This window comes from Sorex araneus, chromosome 1 (assembly GCF_027595985.1).
Source record: "Sorex araneus isolate mSorAra2 chromosome 1, mSorAra2.pri, whole genome shotgun sequence".
Taxonomy (NCBI): domain Eukaryota; kingdom Metazoa; phylum Chordata; class Mammalia; order Eulipotyphla; family Soricidae; genus Sorex; species Sorex araneus.
Genome location: NC_073302.1, coordinates 395,110,002 through 395,134,001, shown reverse-complemented (window position 1 = coordinate 395,134,001; position 24,000 = coordinate 395,110,002). Strand labels below are relative to the sequence as shown.

The 24,000-nt window shown below is 33.9% G+C and overlaps 1 protein-coding gene across 1 annotated transcript in view; it reads right to left on the bottom strand.

The window, feature by feature from the left end:
• Positions 1-24,000, bottom strand: part of SEMA3D (semaphorin 3D) — a 219,728-nt gene that overhangs the window by 4,092 nt on the left and 191,636 nt on the right. The window contains exons 13-17 of the mRNA XM_004602146.2: positions 22,632-22,720; positions 20,603-20,644; positions 17,073-17,230; positions 14,169-14,233; positions 7,980-8,119 (exon numbers count right to left, since the gene is read on the bottom strand). Coding sequence (XP_004602203.1) covers positions 7,980-8,119; positions 14,169-14,233; positions 17,073-17,230; positions 20,603-20,644; positions 22,632-22,720 — 494 coding nt within the window. The remainder of the gene's footprint in view (positions 1-7,979; positions 8,120-14,168; positions 14,234-17,072; positions 17,231-20,602; positions 20,645-22,631; positions 22,721-24,000) is intronic.

Here is a 24,000-nt window from a genome sequence, read left to right as displayed (position 1 = left end):
TATACACACAACTTTAGTGCAAGCTACAATTTGTAATGTAGAATGGAAAAATGATCTCAAAGGAATTTGCTATTTTCTACATATCGACCAAGAAGTAGTCTGAATCAATTGGAAGCTGGAAGTAGTAACTTGTTAGAAGCCAACTGGATAGGTACGGATACAGCCTTTGGGATGTTAGAACTGTAATTGAGAAGAAATATAGTGGGAAGGTCGCAACACTTAAAGCTAAATTTCCTTTCTAACCACGGACTGAATTTTGATACTGTATGTATTTATATGATATTTTAGACTACGTAACTTGGGGAACTATGTGCCATACTTCTATATAGGATAGGACAGTAGTGTGATTTTGAGTGTCAGAAAACTCAGTGAACTAAAAGAGACTTACCTGAAATGTGATGCTCTCTATCTTATGAAGCAATAGGACTGAGAGACAATTCAAACATTGAATTTCCCCTGGCCCACAGCTGGTATGAAAGCAAACCTATCTTCAATAAAACTAAAGGCATGCTTACCAACCTACAAGCCTTATTTAATGTGGAGTATTACTGAGAGGCTCTCTATTAAGCAGAGTAACAACAAAACAACACAGAAATCTGGAAGATTTCCCAGTTCACACATCTGCCCCTGTATTGCAAAGTTTTCGTTGATGGAAATCCAGGAGGCATAAAGACGGCTAAATTAGATTTATTCACAGTGGGTGGACTGTACTCTGCATCTTTATGTGAAAAATATGTAGGAAAAATCCCTTCAATGCTGGAAATATGAGAAAAGGAAAAGAAACATCTCTGGCGACCAGCCCAGTTAACTAACAAGTATATGTCCAACCACCCTCTGTGCCAGAGAAGTGCAGCTGGCGGGGTACCACTCGAGGCCACAGGCAGGTCACAGCTCAGATCCCTGCTTAATGAGGCTGAATGGTCTTCAGCTTTGCCTTCTCTCCACAATGAATCCACACCAGCAGGGTTTTGTTTGTTTGTTTTCTTTACTTTGCCATTAAGTGAGCTGGGTATGGAATTTCCCGGTCCCCCCTCCCCCCATAGCAGAATTATACTAAAGGCAGAAACATTTTAAAATGTGAGTGTAGTACAAATGAACCTCGAATTCACTTAATCTCAGAAACCACAGACGTCTCATGCCTAACAAAGATGTGAATTTGAACTGTAGTTTTCTACAGGACCGATTAAAATATATACTTATGTATTAGATTCAATACATCCTTCTCATACTTAACACATGCGTATATTTCTTTTAAGGAAGTTAGTTGTAAGAGTTAATTTTAAAAAAAGAAAAAACCTTAGGCAAAAGTTCTACATTAAGCTTAGGTTCTGGTCTCTATCTTCCCTGTTTCTTCGGATGACTCATTTATCTTCCCTGATTGGTCTCCCATTTATCAAGTTGGTGACATAACATATGGTTGCATCTGAGGGTTAAAAGTAAAGCTCTTTGAAGGTGAAGTGTGAAGTATTATCAACAACATTATAGACTACTGCTATGTAGCTGGAGAGACCGTGTTCTGGAGTGGCTTATTCATTCCTGCAATTCTCTTAATCGAAAATGGACTATGGTTATTAGCCAGACGACCTAAGGGGGTTGACTTTTATTCCATTTTGTCTCTAGCTTTCTTTTTCATAACTGGCATTCTTGCCAATGTAGAAACTGCATTTTATGTGGCTTTTAGAGATTGTCTCAGCTCTGACTCATTACTTTTTATTGTTCTCTTTAATCTTCTGACAGGAAGCAAGAATGACTTTGATTGCGCACATATTATGCAACACTTCATTATAATCTTTCTATTCTCTTTCTCTATCCTGTTTATGTTTTCACTCTGATGTCTGTTTCTTTTTGCTTTCTGGAGAACACTGCTGTCCACACGGGACTCAGCTTCAGAAATACTTGACATTTTATTACTCTCCATGTTCCTTCCTCTACATTTCTTTCGACCATGGGTGCATATATTTTCTTTAATTTTTAACCTATATATATAAAACTTGCTCCAGTCAGCTTCTCTTTGTCTTATCTAATTATCCTTATTAATAAAGGTATTTTGTTCTTCAAACATTTCAAAAATATACCTTTAACAAAATGACATCTTTAATAAAATACAATTGAATTGGTCTGCTTTTATAGGAATTTTGTGATCTGCAGATAGAAATCTGTGACTCAGAAATTAAACAGTTGATGAACATTTGCCGCCTTTACATTTTCATTCTCTGCAATGCTTTCGCTCCATGGTGGAATAGAAGACATTATGAGAACTGAATTTCAACAGTAAAATGTCAGCACAGTCAATTTAGAATATCCAGCTCCTCTACCAGGAGATAATGAAATCTCTGGCCACTGATTTAAAGTTATGGAATTTTTCTACTCTAGAAGTGATAAGTAAAAACTGTTCAGCCTTACAAATCAAAACCATGCTTGATCTGGGGTCGAATAATTCAGCTAATGTGAACAAGGACCATATATTTGGTCTTATTAAATGTAGATCTTCAGTGAAGGGCAATTCATAAAAAATGAGAAGGGTAAGATGGAAAGGGACAAAGGACATGTAGGTACTGAACAGCAGGTAAAGGTCAGGGACATCATTTTCTGATAATAGCAGCCTAATGGGAATTCCTTTTAGATAATTCACCTGTCAGTTCTTTCACATAGAAAGCAGTGACACAGTTTAGAAGTGACTCAAGAGCTTTAAAAATATCTCCTTTCTTCATCAAATGTAGAAGACAACTTATTTTAAAATAGTGATAAGAATGATTGCTACCATATTGTTTAAAAAATAAGATTTAAGGCTAAAGGCATAGTTCAAAGAGCTGGCACACATATTTGAATGGGAAAGGCCTCATTTGTGATCTCCATACTACATGGTCCCCTGAATACCACCAGGAATGACCCAAGCCTACTGCTATGGCTGTGAAGAAAAGCAGAAAGTCAAATGAAACAGCAATCATCCCTAACTTCTTTATGTCTTTGAACAGATGCAAATATAAAATTTAATTATTACTAAGTAATAAAAAACAGAATAATTAATAATGCTATTCCACTGAGGAAAGAGTTTCTTTGCACAGCAAGAGACGGCATCAATATAAATTAATATATTTGCCTACATAAAATGGAAAACTTTTATTTTATTATGTGTGGGCAAAACACAGGCAGTGTTTCTAAAGCCGAGGCCACTTTAAGAAATACATGGGGCCATGAAGTGCCAGAGATCAAATTCAAGGCTTCATATTGGAGTAGCATGCTCTATAATTTTAGTCATATTCCCAAACCAAAAATAAGAACCTTTTTAATGTTAGGAACAAATATAAATTTTAATGAAAAAAAATTTATATATTAACATACAAGAGACTTATAAAGTAATTTTGAAAAAAATCAATGGAAACTAAGCAATTAAGAGGTAAGGCAATTTACTAAATATAACTGAAACTAACAGTCAAGAAATACAAGGAAGATGGGCACTGGTGGAGGGATGGGTACTAGATCGTTGTATGACTGAAATGATCAGTCATGGTGCCCCCATGGTGATTCACTAATTAAAAAAAAAATTTAAAAATACAGGGTCATGGAACTGGACAGACAGCACAGTGGGTTAATGCTTGCCTTGCTTGCAGTTAACCATAATTTGATCTAGCACCTTAAATGATCGCCAGAGCTTGACTGGGAGTGATCCCTCATTGCAAAGTCAGGACTAAGCTCTGAGCATATCTGGGTATGGTCACAAAACCAAAATAAAAGAAATACAGAATGACAAGTTCATATCAGTAATATTCAAAGAGATAGATAGTAACACAATATGATACTATATTTAGAAAATTGGAATTGATTTTAGGAATTACAATATGCAATTTTGCCTCAGGATCTCAGAAAAGGCACTATTATAGTCAGAAATTAACTATATTTAATATTGTCTATCAAAATATATATTTATAACTGCAACCTTTAGTTCACTTGTTTTACTGCTAAATATTTGTCCTAAGAAAATGAGATTTAAAAAGAACTTCAAATATAAACAGCTTGATTATTTTTTCCCTTTTTCCCTTGGGGTCACACCTAGCATTGCCAGGGGGCACATGTTCAGGAATCCAATCCAAGTCCTCTCACACGCAAGATCCCTTGAATTCCCTGCCTCAAACTTATTTTCTTCTTTAAGAGGAAGAAAAGTTTTCAACGTAAAGATAAAGATAAAGAAAGGATAATTGTGACATTAGAATGGAATGGGTGGGGATGTGAAACATAAAATTAAAACTAAATAAAACTGAGAAGAGGAAAATGTTCACAGTATACTGGTCAGTTAAAAAAAACTTGGAATAAATATTAGGAGTTACTGATGCTTATTAATGTCTAATAGTCAAACTTTATGTGTTACTATATTTTCAAAACTATTTTTATTGCTTTAATAACAAAAAGAACTAAAAAGACACAAAGATAAATAGAAAAATGCAAATATTAACAACATTGCATCAAAATAGTTTTGAAATCCTCATAAAAATATACCACTGATATTGCCATAAGGAAATGCCTATTTTATTCACTCATATATCAAAAGTTCAAAAGATGATTGGGGACTAACTACAGATTAACTTGCTAGTAACAACATAAACATCATCCATTTCAAGAACAGCTTGGCAAGAAAGTCAGCAGATATGTAACTCGTGATCTCCCCAACAGTATCCAACTGTGAAATAGCTCAGCTCAAGAAATGCTCCAGCCTAGTAGAGAATAACCTGGTGACAGGTTCTATGCGAAGGCTATCCAGGTACGTCCCCCCAGGTATTATTTTGAGTGGAGGAAAGATTCCAAACTGTGATCTTGGTAAGGAGCAGAAGCATCCTGCTGAGAAAAAATGCTTCTAATCCAGTCTGGATTTTGTCCCTCTCCTCAATTCAGAAGTAGCATTGTATAAACTGGTAAATGTGGAAGTATGCAATAACAAAGCTTGATGAAAATGCTGCTGAAATATTACAACTAAGCTATTTTTTAAGAAGAATTAAGAAACACTATTGTTTATTTAACTTCTCCATTGAAGTTCTTTTAGCACTGAGCCATTATGATTCTATGATCTACTTTGAAAGATACATTAAAGTAATATATAGAATTTTTTGAACAGAACAAACACGAATGCAAAGAAAGATGCCTGTGTATATTTATAAATGAAAGATTATACCAATATTAAATATATTAAATATTAAATATAGGTATTAAATATATAAACATAAATTAAATATTCTGCATAGTTTCATAGCATTCCATTAATATTAATATAGGATTTATGAGAATACTTAAACTTATCAAATTAAATTCAGTGCCATACTTTTTGAACTGAGATTTAATGTTAAATGGTAGAAAACCATTAAGAGTATTACAACCAAAAAAAATCAAATTAATTAACTATAAAATTAAAAATACTGGTGGAAATTTAAAAAATATTAAAATATTGCAACTAAAATATCTGCACCAGAAAATATTTAGATAACATTCTTTAATATTTCTTTTAGTAAATATAAAAATTTTGGAACTAAATAACCATATGACTGGTATTACTTCCATACATACAGACAAAAATGAAGAACTTAAAATTTTGGTATAAATACGGATGTTACAAACTTATAATTTATGCACAGCAGTAATTTGGAAAAAACAATTTTTATTGGAGAAATGTGATATGATAAACAGTGGCATTATTATTTTGGTATTAAGTCTGAAAAGGACCAACAGCACAGTGGGTAGGGCATTTGCCTTGCACACGGACTACCCAAATTTGATTCCTCCGTCCCTCTTGGAGAGCCCGGCAAGCTACGGAGAGTATCCCAACCATACGGCAGAGCCTGGTAAGCTACCCATGGAGTATTCAATATGCCAAAAACAGTAACTAGTCTCACAATGGAGATGTTACTGGTGCCCACTCGAGGAAATCAATGAACAATGGGATGACAGTGCTATAGTGCTTCAATAAAGAGAATATTGACTTCTTATTTGTTGGAGTATATTCAAAATTTGACTTTTTTAAAAGATGACATATATTTCAATATAATTTTTTTATGATAAAGTTGGCATCTTCTATTTCAAGCTTTCTCAACCTGACTACAACTGAAATTTGAGGGGGTACAATTCTTTACTACAAATGACTATATGCTGCAGGATGCTTAATATCACTATCACTGTTGACCTCTTTGCACCAGAGACCAGTAGTTCCTCTATCACCAGCTACCTGGTTGCCCCAGCATTATACACCCTAAAGTTGCCCGAGGTTGAGAACTACTATTCTATAGCACTGATTGACTGGTCTCATATACTGTTTTAAATGTTTACAGACTTATCAAGAAGGCTGGTAAGTTCAAAATACCGGAATTTCTTGAAAATTCCAGTATTTTCAAGAACCTTTGGTTCACCTACTTATATGACAGTGAATGTGAGTGCTAGAGGATTTACAGCCTAGTCCTGAATCCTCAGCAGTCAAACTGAATTCGATCCATGAGCCTTCCTACAATACACATCCTCTCTAAGGAAGATCATCTGAAATTATGTATGCATATTTCACACTTGTACTGTCGTCTTGAAATTCACATTCTCATATGTGTTTGATCACTTGAGTTTCACTTTTGAATTATTTTATATTAGAAAATTATGGACCATAGGACTCAATGATATGACTAAAGGTCTATGAATACAACTCAATTCCAGACATCTAATTCTGAAGCCTATGCTTTTTTCATTACTAATTATAGCATATCTAACTTAATATTAGATTTTTTTAACTCTAGGCTGAGTATCATTGATTTCTCTGAGGTACTGAGATAAAAATATACATATTCTGTCTAGTTTCATGACATTCAATTAATACTAATAGAATTTCTGAGAATACTCAAGTTTATTAAATTAAATTCAGTGGCATACTAAACCAATGAAACTAAAATATAGAATATATATATATGTATGTATACGTATATATATAACTGTCACTGTCACTATAGCACTGTCATCCCATTGCTCATCAAATTGCTCTAGCAGGCACCAGTAATGTCTCCATTGTGAGACTTGTTGTTACTGTTTTTGGCACATCGAATACTCTCAGTAGCTTGTCGGTCTCTCTGAGAGGGACAGAGGAATCAAACCCAGGTCAGCAGCATGCAAGGCAAATGCCCTACCCACTGTGCCATTGCTCCAGCACCATACATATATATGCATATATATATATATATATATGAACCATAGGTAGATACTACCTCCATAATATGTTTAAATAGCACATGCTAAAATAAAAACAAAAAAGTGAAGAACACAGTATTCATATTTTCCCTGTTTAATTTTACTATATGAGTAAAATAGTACATAGATTCAGATGACTTTTTAACTTGTTTACGTAAAATACAGATACTTTTATTTGTATACAAAGTCAATATATATTATTTCCTGATCTAACTGAACACAGTGTGAGTTAAAATTTGACCATCGTACTATTAATATAAGAAGGAAATTTTTTTTGTTTTATTATATTTATTTTTTTATTTGGTTTTTGGTGATGCACAGAGGTTACTCCTGGCCCAGGAATTACCCCTGGTGGTGCTCCGGGGACCTTATGGGATGCTGGGAATCAAACCTGGATCTGCCGAGTGCAAGGCAAATGCCCTACCCACTGTGCTACTGCTCCTGCCCTTTGTTTTATTTTTGATGAGGGAATTGTTCTAAATACTGACAATCCCTGAGAAAATAAATTGTGACAACAATTTTAACTTTTAAATATTCAAATTGCTTTTAAACGTATTTTATTAACATGTGTATTAAGTTTGCCTACTAAATTCAAAGATACCAAATGTATTGTTACCTTCTGTACTGAGTATTAAATTTACTTTTCTGTGTATCAAATAGTGATTAGGAGACTACAGGAGAATAACTGAAAGAAAAATGTCTCTCAAATCAAAACAACTAAAAATTTAAGCCATTTCCCTCAAGGTGAGTATTTTTTGATGTCTTTAACTTACCTCTTCTCGATGTTCATCTCCTGACCGTTGGATATACCATTTAATAGAGGCTTGTTGGGATTTGGGTATACATTCCAGAAAGGTTGAATTAAATTCAATGCCAAAAATCACCTTTTCATCAGCAGTTTCATGACTAATGCCTGGAAAGCAAACATGGAATAGGAGATTAACCTTGACCTGCTTTTAAAAACAATGGGAAAATAGAGTGATTTAGAACAGATGCTATGGAGGAAAGATTCATATACATTATTAAAGAGAAAGGAAATTCAAGTTATAATATTATTACCTACAAGTCAAATATCATCAATACCCTTGATTTTTAAAACTCTATCTACATTTTGAAATTTTTGTTCTTCTATCAAGAGATTAACTATTTACAATTTATTTTTAAAAAATAAGTCACAAGGTCTAATTCTAAACACTGAATCTCTGTCTTTGACTTAGTTGAATAAATTTTTGTTTAATAAATCTTTGACATCCCTTTATGCTTTTCACTTTCAAAGTTCCAATTTAATCCCTTTTTCATTAAATATTGTAGATGGTTCGAGAAGGATAATTTACTTAGCTTTTAGAGATAATTCTGCCATAAATTTATTAACAAATAAAACTAACATGAAGAAATATTGATGCAAGAAAGAATTTATGACATTCTCTATCAATGACAACAAGCTAATTTATCTAATAATCAAAATCTCAAAATTGTGAAGAATACTTCAGTGTACATACACTGCTGTGATATAGTTAACGGGATGCTAAGGGAACAGTGTCTCAGACACCTTATCCTCGTAAATCAACTGCAACATCTGAAACACATTCCATTCCGAGTAGCCAAAGGCTGTGTCCCATGTGTGATCTAAAATCTGTAGCTCAAATTTGATCAAATAAAAAATGACGGCTGCTCAGTCTGGCTCAAACATGCACTTTTTCATCATATATTCAGATGTCTCTATTCTGCAGATGGGCCTACTTAGAGTTTTAAGCATCAACCAAAGAATAAAACTTAAGAGACCTAAGTGGATCCTAAACTTAAGCACACAAGATTGTCGGCAAATGACATGAATGGACATCATCAAATAGTTACACTTCTTTTTAAGAACCTTCCTTTGAACTCACTTGTACTTTATTCACAATGATTAAGTCAAACATTAAGTCTGACACCATTATGAATTAACCTCAAGTAATCTTAAAAATGTGTAAAGATTCCATTTGAACCCTTGTAAGGTATCTACTACCTCTTCCAATTCAAGATTATAGGTATGATTTTACAGTTAATAAATTACTAATGCACAGACAGATTAGTAGTGCCATCATGAAAGTGAAAGACAGCATTATTTCATAGTGACAGATGTGCTGTTTGCTTGAGCAACGGAATTCATGGAAAAAAAACACAGAGAATGCAAGTTGACTGTCAAGAGATGGGAGAAGCGTTCGGATGAAATTCAATTAGACTAACTCAGTCAAAGAATTGGCCAGCTTTATAAAGTCTAAGTGAAATCAACTAAAAAAAAGAAATCTTATGCTGACTGAAATTATATTTTAAATAAATAAAAAAGCAGTGACTATATAAAAGTCATTACTATATCAGTTTAATTGAAATGAATTTGTTGTTTCAATTCTGGCTTTATGTTTCCATTTTAAGTAAAATATATGTGTTATACATAATATATTGTTATATCAATATGTTTATTTATATATTGCATGTTGGAGCGATAGCACAGCCAGTAGGGCATTTGCCTTGCACATAGCCGACCTGGGTTCGATTCCACTGCCCCTCTTGGAGAGCCCGGTAAGCTATGGAGAGTATCTCGCCCTCATGGCAGAGCCTGGCAAGCTCCCTATGATGTATTCAATATGCAAAAACAGTAACAACAAGTTTCATATGGAGACGTTACTGGTGCCCACTTGAGCAAATCTATGAGCAACATGATGACAGTGATACAGTGATATTATGCATCGATATATAATATATAATACATACACATACAGACAAGTATACATATAGCCATATGTACATACATACAGACATAACATATTAATATCTAATTTTAGTTTGTTAATTAAATTTTGTTTTGGAGCCATACTCAGCAATGCTCAGGGTATACTCCTGACTCTGTGCTCAGAGATCACTACTGGCAGTGATCAGGGGACCACTACTGGGGATTAAACCATGTTTGGCCATGTGCAAGATCAGTGCCATACTTGCTCACTGTCTCTCTGAACCTCCATTACTATATGATTTAAGCTATATAAGTTGTCTACAACAACATTCAAAAATATTTATAAGAATAATTCTCACTGGGCTGGATAGAATACACAGAGAGTGTAGTGTGCACTTGTCTTGCACTCAGTTGACCTGAGTTGGATTCCCAACACCAGTTATTGTTCTTAGAGTCTCACCACAAGTAATCCTTGAGTGCACAGCCAAAAAATACCCTGAAACATAGCCAGGTGTGATGCCAATAACATACACACACACACACACACACGTACATGTGAAAAGTAGTTCTGAAGAGAATATTTTAGTCTTCCAGATTATAATATTTTGTAACAATATATAGAATATTTTATAAATTATATAAATAATAATTACTTGGCATATCACTAACATTATGTAACTAAAGCAAAACTGTGGCTTACTTTTTAAAAAATGTCATCAAATTCATTACTGATTTATAGTATTAGTTATCATATAGCATCACAGCATGTAACAGTTAAAGTAACAGAGGAAGGAAAGAAAATTTATCTATTGCCCAATTATTTGCAACATTATTACCACATGTACTAAAATACTATATACTGTGAATCACAAGAAGTTACTTCATTTCTTCTTTACTACAAGCTATTATTCATGTCTGACCTGTCCTCTCTCTTTATTTTTTTTTAATTCCCCAAACTGATTCCTTCCTCAGGTTTTTAAAACTCCGATTAATGATCTACAGTGTAAATTACTTTTACTTAAAAATAAGTATTCTGTAGAAATATTAAATAGCTCACTATCACCTACAGGGTAAATATAAATTTCATACAATAGCACAAGAAACACAAGGACTTAAATTAATCTATGTAAATTCTCCCTAATGCCACTTCACTCACTTTATCAAATTTAACTTGCCCTTAGGTAAAGCTCAAAAGATATACACCTGAGATACTTTTCTTCATCTATCCATTAAACAAATGTTCTTGTGTAATATGGTAACTGGCATTAAGGTAATAAGAGTAAACTAGTAACAGTGACAGACAAATTCATTGCCCTTGGGAAGCGTATTTAAGTAAAAAAGATAATCAAATAATGATATTCAAAGAAGATTGCATCTGACAGTTTTATGAGCTACCAATGAAAATAAACAAATCTAAGAATAAGGTTGGGTAGAATGAGAGGTATTTCATATGGAATGATCAAGAAAATGCTTCAATGTTGAGAAACACTTAAGGCACAGAATTAGATGATGTGAAGATGGAGCCATACAGACATCTGAAGAGATGAGTTCTTATACAGAGAAAACACATGTGCTATCACCCCTGAGGCAAAAACTAGATCTGGGGCCTTTGGAAAAGAGAATCATTGAGCCATTAATGCATCAATGGTATTAGAGAGATTCCAAGAATGATCAAAACCTGATCAGGAGAGTTGTTTAGACCATCCTAAAAATTGTACATTTTTAATTATTTTACTAATTCTAAAAGCTAGTCAAAGATTTTTTTATTAGTGACTGCTATGATGTTACTCAAGTGTTTATAAAGGTTACTCTGGGCCTGGGAATGTATGTTAAGGATTAGTACACATGCCTTCCATGAGCCTGACAGATTTGGTGCCCAGCATCAAAAGTGTGCTGATCTATGTCATCTCAAGTCCTGGAAGCTTCCAGTACCACTAGGAGGTCCTGGTGGTCCCAGCCCGCAGGACCCAAGTACCACACCATCTGATCTTAGCATTGAAATGTGCCAGGTTGGCTGAGTATTGCTAGCAAGGGTCCCAGAAGAACCTTGAATATGAGATGGAGGCTCCCCAAAGTTAAATGGGGACACAGAATGGGGCAGAGACCATGGAGAGGCAAATACAGGAGCCGGACAACGGCTCCTTGCATGGTACCAAAGGTACTGGTGGCTTTGGTTAGGCTGACATGAGGTAGGTGACACTATATAATGGAGTTGTGGCTATGGAGCCAGAAGAAGGTACAGAAAAGTGATTGATAGATGTGAAAGAAAGGATGAAAAGATGACCCCTAAAGGGTTCTTTAAACCAGGTGTTGAAAGGTTTTTTTTTTAATTTTTATGGAAACATTTACAGAATGATGCCATTTGAGAAACTTATTGGGCATCTATCTAAGAGATTCTAAGAAGATGTATGAATAACCAAATCTGGTACTCAGGGAGTGCTCAGAACTGTACAATAAATGTGGAAATAAGACTTCCTAAATAACATGGACATTATGGCAGTAAGGAGTTAAAAAGCATAGATTAGATATTGAAATGGTAGGATGAAAAGTTAAGAATACTCAGAAGTCTATATGGTAAGAGGTAAATCAGAAGGGAGTGAATTGTTGAAACATTCATTTATTGCAACACCATCTCTGAACAGAAAAAATAAGCCCTGATATGTAAAATATACCATATTTCCTGGAAAAATAACCCAAAACCCCACCATAGTGGATTCAAGCTACCAATGATTTAAAGCTATCTCACGGAATCCCTAAATAATATGAGCGTTCTACTCTCATGGGGCCCATACAGAGCGTGTTCAGGGTTCTAGCACATCACTACATAAAAATCAAGTAGAGAAAAATATTTCAAAGTGGAGGGAGCTAGAGACTAAGCAAAATTTAGAGCTGAAAATGGGCCACTGGATTTGGCAAAGAGGAAATTGCTAGTGACCTTGACAAAAAAAATGAATAGGGTTGAGTGATGATGATGATTAGAACAGACTTGTGTGCAATGGGTTGGTGATAGCAAGAAAGGGACATGATGAAGAGAAAATAATTTCGAGTACTACAGGCAATAACTGTGTCTTAGATACTTTTCTTTCTACGGCTTATCATAAACTAACATAAGCATATAGTTTCCATGTTCTTAGTTTTTTTGTTTTGTTTTGCTCTTACCTTAACCTTTCCCTAACACACACACACACACACACACACACACACACACACACGAGTATAAGTTTCAGGAATGCACAGATTATTTCCTTTTTTGTTTACCACTGTAAGTTCAATTCCTCTGACAGTCATATTATTCTGGACCAAATATAGTCCAGATCATTTTTCAAAAAAATAACATTAGAAATCATTTTAAAGAGCTTGAGTTGTTTTTCCAATTCCAAGTTGGCAACAAGTAAGAGTACAGGAAGACAGCTTTCTTCCTCCAGTTGTTTTTATGCATGTGTCTACCTGTGTCTGTATGTGACTGGGTAAATGTATTTTCTATTTGAAAGTGAAGCTCATGTAAAGTAAGAAAAGATGTAGAATAATACCTTTATATATATTTTTTGTTATCAGACACACTCAGCACACTGCCTCTCTGTTCTCCAGTCTGCCCATTCAGACTCATACTTTCTAGCTTTTCCAGTCTAAGAAATTTTCTGTGAATATTTCAGTCTTTGGTGATCACTCTTTTCAGTAATTCCCATGTCACTAATTATGCCTTATGACATTTCCCTGAAGAATAATAAGCTCTCTTAAGAGTTTCTTTGTCTCTGATAATACTCAGGACAATTATATACACATGAAAGCATTTAATAATATTTGCTGAATGAAAGGATATGTGGATTTATATTGTGACTACAAAGAATGCATAAGCTACCTAAAACTTTCTTTCTAATAAATGCCTATATTTTTCTGGGAAGGACCTGTTAAGTTTATTTAAATGTCCATATGTTTGGACTATATCCTACTTTATCTTTAAAAGCAGTTTTCAAACTTTACAAGGCTAGATAAGACAGTAAAAAAAAGGAGGGGGGATATAGGAATTGTAAAAGACATATGAAACAAATAACCATATAACAAAGTATTATTTACTTAGGCACATAGACAGTAATTTGATTTTTAAAAATCTCCCATTGCTTTTCCAGAGCATAAGCATAGCACAAAAATGAGATCTTCCTGTATAATAGATGCTTTAAGTCATATAATAAAAAGACACAGAGAATAGGCTTAAGATTTTAAATAGGAGAAAAGCCTTTTAACCTATACTTACTGTCTTCTATGTCCCAACATTGAGTTATTGGATCTCCATACTTTACATCTTGGCGTCTAGCTCGCCTATGGAAAAAAAAATTAAACTGTTCAGAACTTTTAGCGTGTAAGTGGAATATAAAATGTTTACATCTAATATAATAACAGTGGCTAAAGGAGAACTCTATTTGTCATGCTACTCAATTAAAGGTCAATATTTCATACACTCTAACATTAATTCAAATAACACTACTAGTAGAGTTCTGACAAATTAAATCCTGTTTTGGCAATAAGACCACATTTTATTTAACATTTACAGTTTTTGTTTTCTCTGATTATTAACAAAGTTTTCACCAGAATCAACTGAATATAAACAAAATCTGGCTTTTAATATACATAAATGGGAGTGACTATACTTACCTTCTTTATATAAGTCCACCATAGGAAAGAAACAATATAAAAACTTCAGTTAGTAGATAGACAAGTATAAATAAATTCAAACTCCTTAACAAATGTAGGGTTATTATTACATATATTTTGATTAAACAATAAGAGATACCATTATTTGAAATGAAAGTAAAAGTTTGTATGCCTTAATGATGATGTTATTCTCAATGGCTGATAAGAGAAAAAAAATTCAAAAAGTAATGTTACCTTTTTCTTTAGTCACTACAATACTAACATTAGTGATGATACTATTAGTAATGACTATGATAAAAATAATGGGTTTGCTCATTATTATCGCTTATCTTCCTTTAGGGAAAAAAGCAACTAATATATAAAAGAGAAAATCTGCTAACAGATTATACTTGGTTACATAAACTAACAAAGTATACTCCTAGAGAATATTTTCATTTACTTTGGCCATTTTATAATTTATGGTGCCACACAGAAGATGATAGAGATCACACAATAAATCATCTATGGTATTTTGGGTACCCCTTGAGGACAATGCTGACCAGGTAAGGAGTCATCTATCCTACACATATTTTGGCTCACATGGACATTGTAGAAGATAAGGAAAAACATCACAGTGGCATATCTGTAAGATCAGAGATATCTTCCTTGGGAATTCAAGGAGAAAAAATGATGACAGTATAGACACATAAGGTCAAGAATGTTTTTAAATCTTGGCTGCTTAAGGAATGGGGTCAATTCATCAAACTGAAAGTTCTTTACCAACTAATAAATAGTCTTGGTTTTTAACGTCTAGAAAAGCATTCAAACATAGGTGTTTGATCATTATGAGACTGTAACTCAAACATAAAAGCTTGTAACTATCTCACGGTGATTCAATAAAATTTTAAAAAATTTAAAAAAAGGAATGACAAACAAAAAAAATAAATAAAATAAATTTTAAAAATTGGTTAAAAACCAAAAGAAAAAAATTTAAAAAAAAGAAAAGCATTCCCAAAGACTCAATAAGATGAGTCTAGACATGGTCAAAAATCAGTTAGGTACTTCTTACTTTCAGCTTGTAATTAAAGCACATATTTACCAAATATTAATTAAGATATTTTAAGGACTATAAAATATTTTCTAATTTTTAATAGCTAAATCTCTTTATACACATCTGTGATTCTTAGAACTTGAAACTTGTCATGGCATTGAGATTCAAAAAGAAAAGGATATTCAGTAATGGACTAACATATATTTAGTGGTTATTTTCAATAAGACCTAAAGACAAAAATAATACCATATATTGGGGCCAGAGACATAGTACAGTGGGTAGTGCATGCCTTGCACAAGGCCAACCCAAGTTCAATCCCCAGCACTCCATAAGGTCCCCAAGTGCATCAAGAGTGATTTCTAAGTAGAGAGCCAGATGTAAACCCTGACCATTGCTGAGTGTTTCTCTAAAACCAACAAAAGATGATATTATATACAACTGCTAACATTTCAAGTACACATGAATAAACTTTGAATAATACTTTTAAGTGCTGCTGAAACCCACTTTTTAAAATAATTTATCATAAATGAAATAATTATAATCTATTTGGCAGCATCAGTTATATTAACTAACTTGAGGTTGTTTGTAATAACTTTGTTGAGAAAACAAGGCTGAACTCCATATATTAACACATAACTTTATAGCAATTTTTCCCATACTTGTGTAAAATAACTTCTTTGCAAGAAATTGCTGAATCAAAATAGCATTATTTTTAATAGCACACAAAGCCATGATCTACAAACAGCAGGGCAACAGTTGATGGGTAAGTAGTTTACCATAGTAGCTATGAATTACAAGTTAGAGACTTTATAGTAAAAGTAGAATTGTACTAAGTCATTGAAGAGTGCTTTGTGCAAAGTTTTACCAGCACATATATTTATACATTATTTATATGACAGTAAGTATATATGTATATTATTTAGAATTAAAAGAGAGAGGGGAAGAATAGCGATAACAGAAAGAAAAATAACTTCAATATGTTTAACATAGAAGAAGGAAATAACAATTGATTATGTTTTTAAAATTCCACATTTCAAAGTTTCTGAACAATCTATTTAATCTTTTTGTAAAATTTAGTTTAATTTTAAAAACAATGCAATGTTTTTATTTTAACATTCAAATAGCACAATGGGTAGGGCGTTTGCCTTGCATGAAGCCAACCCGGGTTTGATTCCTCCGTCCCCCTCGGAGAGCCCCTGAAGCTACCGAAAATATCCCATCTGCACGGCAGAACCTGGCAAGCTACCCGTGGCATATTCAATATGCCAAAAACAGTAACAACACGTCTCACAATGGAGATATTACTGGTGCCCACTCAAGCAACTCAATGAGCAATGGGATTGCTGTGACAGTGACAGTGACCACTGTTCATGTTTTTGACATTTTCTCTGTAACTTAGACTGTAAGGAAAAGTACTCATGTGTTACACATTGTGTAAAAAGGAAGACTTCCTAATAACTCTTTTGTGCCTCTTACCTTTTTGAGGTGGGTGTGTATCGAGAACAGGCATTTCCATCCCAGGCACAGTAGGGGTCTCTGGCAAGACAACAGTCTGCACAAGCTTTCCCATAAGTGTCACATCTGTGCAATGAGAGCTGAACAAATCCATCTCGGGAACCAATGTACAATTGTTGCTGCAAATCAGGCAAAACAAATGAATTAGAAGCATCTTTCAGATTAGTCTTAAGAACTTCCCCTTCCTGAATACCAAATCATAGATTAATATCAGCCTCTTCAGGTATCTTGCCCATTGCAAACACTCTTATAGACATGTAACTTTTAGGACTGAGATAAGTCAGTCACTTCTACCCTAGACAAAATAGTGATTTGAATATGTTGATATTGGAATAAACAGTATTCTGCAGAATTAATGTAACCCTGCCAGTAATTTAAGAAGGTCAAAAGCCAGCTGCTAGACTGAGGAATTAAGATGTCAAATTCTTTCTCAAAAGTTGAAAATGCACTTTGGTAAATTATATGAAGCACAGATGCTAGATAACCAGCAACGATGGTTTTCTCCTCTTGTAATATATGACAGCAACTGAGAAGTCGATTATAAGCCTTTTTTTTTGTGATTTTAATGAACCATTTAATTTGTTAATTTAGCGCTTGATCCCTGAAGGAAAATGTGACATCATAATGAAGAGTATTAAGGAGATTTGTGGGATTCCAAGTCATATGTAAGTTATGTGGAATATTGAAAATCCTACGGAATAAAGTTAAATTTTGAAGATAAGTCCTGATAAAAATGCACTACTTTTTGCACACATCCATTTGGGTGTTTATCGTAGGAAAAAGGGGGCAGGGCTGAGAGAAGGAGTCAGGCGGAAGGTAATACAGGTAAGCCATAGCTTTGCCTGCAGTGAACTACAGGCCAACTTTGGAGGCACGTGCCACACTTTATATGGAAAACAATATGAGAAATAGATACTACTATAAATAATGTATACTAACCTACAGAAATCTTATAATTCAAGCATCCATTACATTTTCCTACTTGATAACTGTAATGTACAGTGTCTATGATTTGTTTTACCTAATTCTTTGTAGTGTTTTTTTTCTCTTGAAACTCTTCTCTCAACAGGATTTTCTCCTATTTGTTCTCATTTCATGAGCCTTCTTATTGTTGAGGGGGTGTTCAAACAACAAAAATGTGGACAGAAGATTGTTTCCCCCAAATTTACTTTCTGCTCTCACTAGGCAACCCAAGACCCAAAGTTGGGAGTTATCTTGAGTCTTCTTCCTTTCACATCCAGGCTGTCATCACATCTTTTCCATTCTCCTATACAGAACTCTCTAATCTATCCCCACCTATCCCTTTCCACTGCTATGACCTTTGTTAGGGTCCTTATCATTTCTTTCCCGGATTACTTGTAAGTGTCCAATTTCCTCTTCCTTGGGCTTTGTTTTCCAGAAATCTTCACCTCTCTCCCAGAATTCGACCCATCTATCACACTGACACACCAGGCAGATCTTTTTAAAAGGAAAATCTTATCATGATTATTTCTGCTTTCAAATCTTTGGTGGTTTTCTGCTTCTTTAGATGAAACTGTTAAACTTCTTAGGATCCATAAAGAGGTGTCTAGTCTCGCTCTGTCTTCCCTAGACTGATATCTAACATCTCTTCCTCTTGCGCACAAATGTGTCCTTTGCTCTATCCAAACACAAACTGTATTATACTGTAGTCTCTCCTTCATACCTTTTCAAGCCTTCTCTCTTTATACATGGCATAAACTTCCATATCCCAACCCAAACAGCTTCTAACTTATCTGGCAAGTTTCAATATCTATCAAAACATTATAGGCATTTGTCTTCTTTTAACAATATTTTTTTCCTGCTTCCCTACCTTTCTCTCTCTTTTAATTTTGATTTTCAGTACATATTTGGTGTTGATCAGGGATCACTCATATCTCTGTGCTCAGAATCACTCCTGGTGAGTTCAGGGGATCAAATGAACTGCCAGGGATGAAAGCAGGGTTGGCTGTGTGCAAAGTAAGTGCCCTACATGCTATCTTTCCAATCCCAGCCCCTGGTTCCCTTTTATTTTTTATTTATTTATTTATTTTTGCTTTTTGGGTCACACCTGGCAATGCACAGGACATACTCCTGGCTCTGCACTCAGGAATTACTCCTGGTGGTGCTCAGGGGACCATATAAGATCTGTGGATCGAACCTGGGTCGGCGGCGTGCAAGGCAAACACCCAACTTGCTGTGCTATTGTTCCAGCCCTCTGGTTCCCTTTTAAACCAGTTTCTTTGTCTCTAATATGTACTTTCTCCTATATGAACTACCATTCTTCCATCTCTACCTCTAGTATGTATTAACATTCTACCCCTAGTATGTACTCAGTTCATAATACCATCATTATTCTGCACTATTAGCCTGATTTATTTATTTGTTTGTTTGTTTGTTTATTTGTTTGTTTGTCTCCTAGTCCTTGATGAGCTTTGGGAAGTTAAAAACTGTATCATGAGTCGAGAGAGGTACTATAGAAGGCAGAGCACTTGATATACATACAGCAGACCGTGTGTAATTCCTGACATCCTATTCAGTTCTCTAAGCACAGCCAGCAGAGATTTCTGAGCATAGAGCCAGTAGTAAGCCCTGAGCACCAAGTGTGGCCCTCACCAAAACAAACAAGACAATAAAACTATATCATTCATTCATTCACATGCTAAGTGGTAAGCTATCAAGAAGAGTTAAATAGTAAATTGAGGGAAAATATGAGGAGTAAAACTATTTAGATCTTTCCCCTAAATCCTGAGATGTATTGTTCATAGCAGATTAAAACAATATCATCATGACCTTAAAGTTGAATATATATCAAGTTTTAAAAAACTTAGAGGCACATACAGAAATGACATTATAAGTTTGAAATATCTTGAATAAATTGGAAATTAGTAGATAGAGGGCATCATGTTTGAAAACTGTGAAATAATACCCAATATTATTGATAGCTACCTCTTACTTCACAAATAAAATGTATGAGTTCCTTGACCAGAATTTTGCATGCTTTCCCTGCTTAACAGAATACACTTTTTCTGACTATACTGTTAAGGAAATTGATCCTGGGAGACAGATATTAAGTGGTAGGTTGGAATTACAGCTTAGGCTCTTTGCCATCACAGTCTATAGTGTGATTCATAGATGCTTTGATTAAAAACCATTTTTAATGATTAGGACTAGTATTTTACATGCATTTCTTACAGCTTTGACAGAAAGAAATCCTCATGAGATTAGGAGAGTAAGCTTAATTTTCAAGAGTTAAACGAAGGGTAGAATGTATTATTCAATTCATGAGAGGTGGTCCCATTTTCTCCAAAGGCAAAGGTGAAATGATGGTGTCTAGTCAATTATAAAATAAATCTAAATTTTTTATATTGTTTATAATATTAGCTTATAATTTCAATGGATTTTCCTAAAAGAATATTTGATTCAGCAACCATTGGTATTTAAAGTTAATTTATATCTAGAAAAAAGAGAGAATGAAAGAGGAAGAAAAATACCTGTTTAAGAGACAACTCCATGTTCAAGATGATTGATGAGTGCTGAAAAGAGAAGTTAAACTTTAATGAAGATAAGCATTCATAGTCTTTTATAGTAGACAATATATTGTTTTATCTTATACCAGAGTTCACTAAAGTCAACTTCAATGTTCTACTACATAGAAAAAAAAAGATTTAAATATTTTATTTCCTTCAAATATATTGTTATTTTACCTTAATAAAAGTTATCAAAATAGTTACTTTGGAATATCTTGAAGAAATACTGTTAACTAAAATCTATTCCCAGTTCTTAGTTTTTTTTCTTTCTCCTATATGTGCTTAATTATTTCCATGTAATTTTAACTTGAGTTGATAAGGACACCTTCATAATTATTTATTACCCCTTTCTGCTCTTATTTCTATCAGTAGTTCAAAACCTTGCTCAAGTAGCTATATTCTGAAGAGTTATAGTGCTCCTTGTGAATGAATATGCTCTTTATGGAATATAGCATGATACTGGCTCCTGTGATTTCAAAATAGGGATGGTTCAGAGGCAGTTTTATTCATAGAAAACAGGCTTGACTGGGGCCACTGTGATAGCACAGCAGGTAAGGCATTTGCTTTGAATGTGGCTGACCCAGATTTGATCCCTGGCATCCCACATGGTCCCCTGAACCTGTAATGAGTAACCCCTGAGCAAAGAGGCAATGGTAAGCCCTAAACACTGCCATGTTTGGCCCAAAACCATAAAAAAAAGAAAATATGTTAAATTAATCAAATATAAAATTATAAATAACAACACAAAGCTACTTAAATAAAAGGTATGGGATATTTAATTAGGAATCCAATCATCTATCTACCATACACTATTCTTTTCTTACCAGCCAATACCAATTGACAATGGAAGATGTCAAAAATTTAAGAAAATGTATGACAGGAAAAAAGTTAAGTGCAAAAAATGTATTCAATGACATTTAAGGGAGTGATTTCACTAATTATAACAGAGGAATTCAAACAATTCCTTGGGACCAATAACACAACTCCATAAGTCTTGTTCTCATGTTCTTTTATGAGTTGTGGAGGGATTGCCTTTTGGCCTTTGGACTCATATTTGAAATTGGCTTTTCCTTTGGGAACCACCCAAGATTCTGTTTTTGGTAGACAACAGAGAGCAGGTCTTGTTCTTGTTAACTCCTTGACCACTATTATTATCACAATGTAAACAGGATCCTGTGAAACTCAGCATGTTAATTAACTTGGGACCCTCATGGTGCAGGGGTCTACACTCTTTTAAAGGCAATAGATGTTTATATAAAAGAGGTCCATTTTAATAGGCTATCCTCAGCAAAAACATTTTAAAAGTCACTATATATATCTATCTCTATATATATACAATTTAAAATCCTTCTAATACATATGTATACCTTACTTTATTGCCATAGTCCCTTGGTTTCACTGAGGATATACAAGTATTCTACAATACAAATTCACTGTTAAAAGTCAAAGACATCCCCTAAGTGTGCAGAGCAGTTACTTTAAATATACTTGCTCTTAGTGAGTGAGGGGACTTTTCATCCAAGGAACTTAACTGTTATACAACTCCATCAACCCTTTTGCCTATTTTTTTAAGTTCCTCACAGAAAAGGCAGAACCCATGATTTATACACAGTTCTACTTTTTTCAAATTAAAGTGAGGAAAATTGAAAATCAAAATTTATAAAGTACAAAAGCATCTGGATTGTAAGGGTCTTCAGGCTTTCATCTTTTGTGGCAATTTTCTGACCATATGGTTAGAAAATGCAATAATGAGGAGTAATCCCCGGAGTCCAGATTCTGTGATATTCTATAGGAGGTGAGTCCCATTCTTATTTGCTTTTAAAACTTTCCCAATTCCTCATGGAAAAGTAAAATAAAGGAACTACTTGCAAAAATTTCTCTGGAACAAGTGATGGTATGCTAAATAAATAAATAACAAAATAAATAAAAGGTGTACTCTTTTAGCTACTCATTGTCACCATCTTTTTCCCCAGAATTCTGTACTAAGTCTTACCTTGAATATCTGTAACTCTTCAAGTACTACTTCTTCCATATTCCACTTTTCCTTTGAAATGCTGACAATTTTGAGGACTGTCCCAATGTCTGTAAGAACATTGTTCATGATTGTTCTGTTCCTACAGTAATGCTTACTTGTAAGTATAATCCTAGCAATCTTGATATAGTTCACTCATTTGTTTTCATTTCTCTCAAGAGATCAGAAGTAAAGCATGCAAGAAACAAAATTTAAGGTACACAATTTTCCCCTCTTGAAATATCACTTTCAGCTGACAAAATGTATATTTATAAAGACAATATTAAAAGGCATATAGTCATAGTTTATATACGAATAAAGTAAATCTGTAGCACTGTCATCCATGGTTCATCGATTTGCTGGAGTGGGCAACAATAACGTCTCCATTGTGAGACTTGTTACTGTATTTGGCATATCAAATATGCCATGGAGAGCTTGCCAGGCTCTGCCGAAGGGGCAAGATACTGTCGGTAGCTTGCCGGGCTCTCCAAGAGGGATGGAGGAATCGAACCCGGGTTGGCCATGTGCAAGGCAAACGCCCTACCCGCTGTGCTAAATATATAATATAATAGTATACACACAACAACAAAAGTGGAATGAGATTTCTGGAACTATATTAACTATATTAAAATTTTCAATATATTAAGATACAAGTGTCAATGCAATAAATATTTAGTAATTATATCCAACACTGAAAGGCATATATGCTATATATGTAGAAATGCTTATATACTAATAATGTTAAAACGAAAGAGAAATTACTTTAAGCTATATAAATGGAGAAATTGCAGTTCACTCATCAAATGTATTTGACTTACAATTAATGTACTAGGAATGGAAATTTTGTTTAAAATTATTTAAATTTAATTTAAAAACCTGTAAAACCATTAATAATATACACTAAAAATTAATTAGAAACTATTCCCTTAATATGCACTTTGAATTTTATAAGGCGATACAACTTATGAAAAAACAACCAAAAGAACATTTAAAAAATACATTATTTGAAAATTAACTGATTACAGGAAAGATGCTTTTAAAAGTCTGAGCTCTGTTGTTGGAGTATAGTCGTATGTATAGTAGTAGAATGCCTTAAAAAATAATCTTTATTACTTAAATCTACTCTTAAATAATTTTTAGACTCTTTGTAAAACATTAAATGGATACTTTTCAATGTCTTTGTTAAAAAAAAAAAGCTAATCATGCTTCCAATTTTCTCTGTAAGTTAGGTAGTGCCACCTAGTGACTTTAGTATTTATGACATTGAAATAGTAAAGACCTAGGGATAAGGTGTGCAGTGCATATTAAGTGGCATTTATTATTAAGTTAGAATTGCTCCATGGAATGGAGC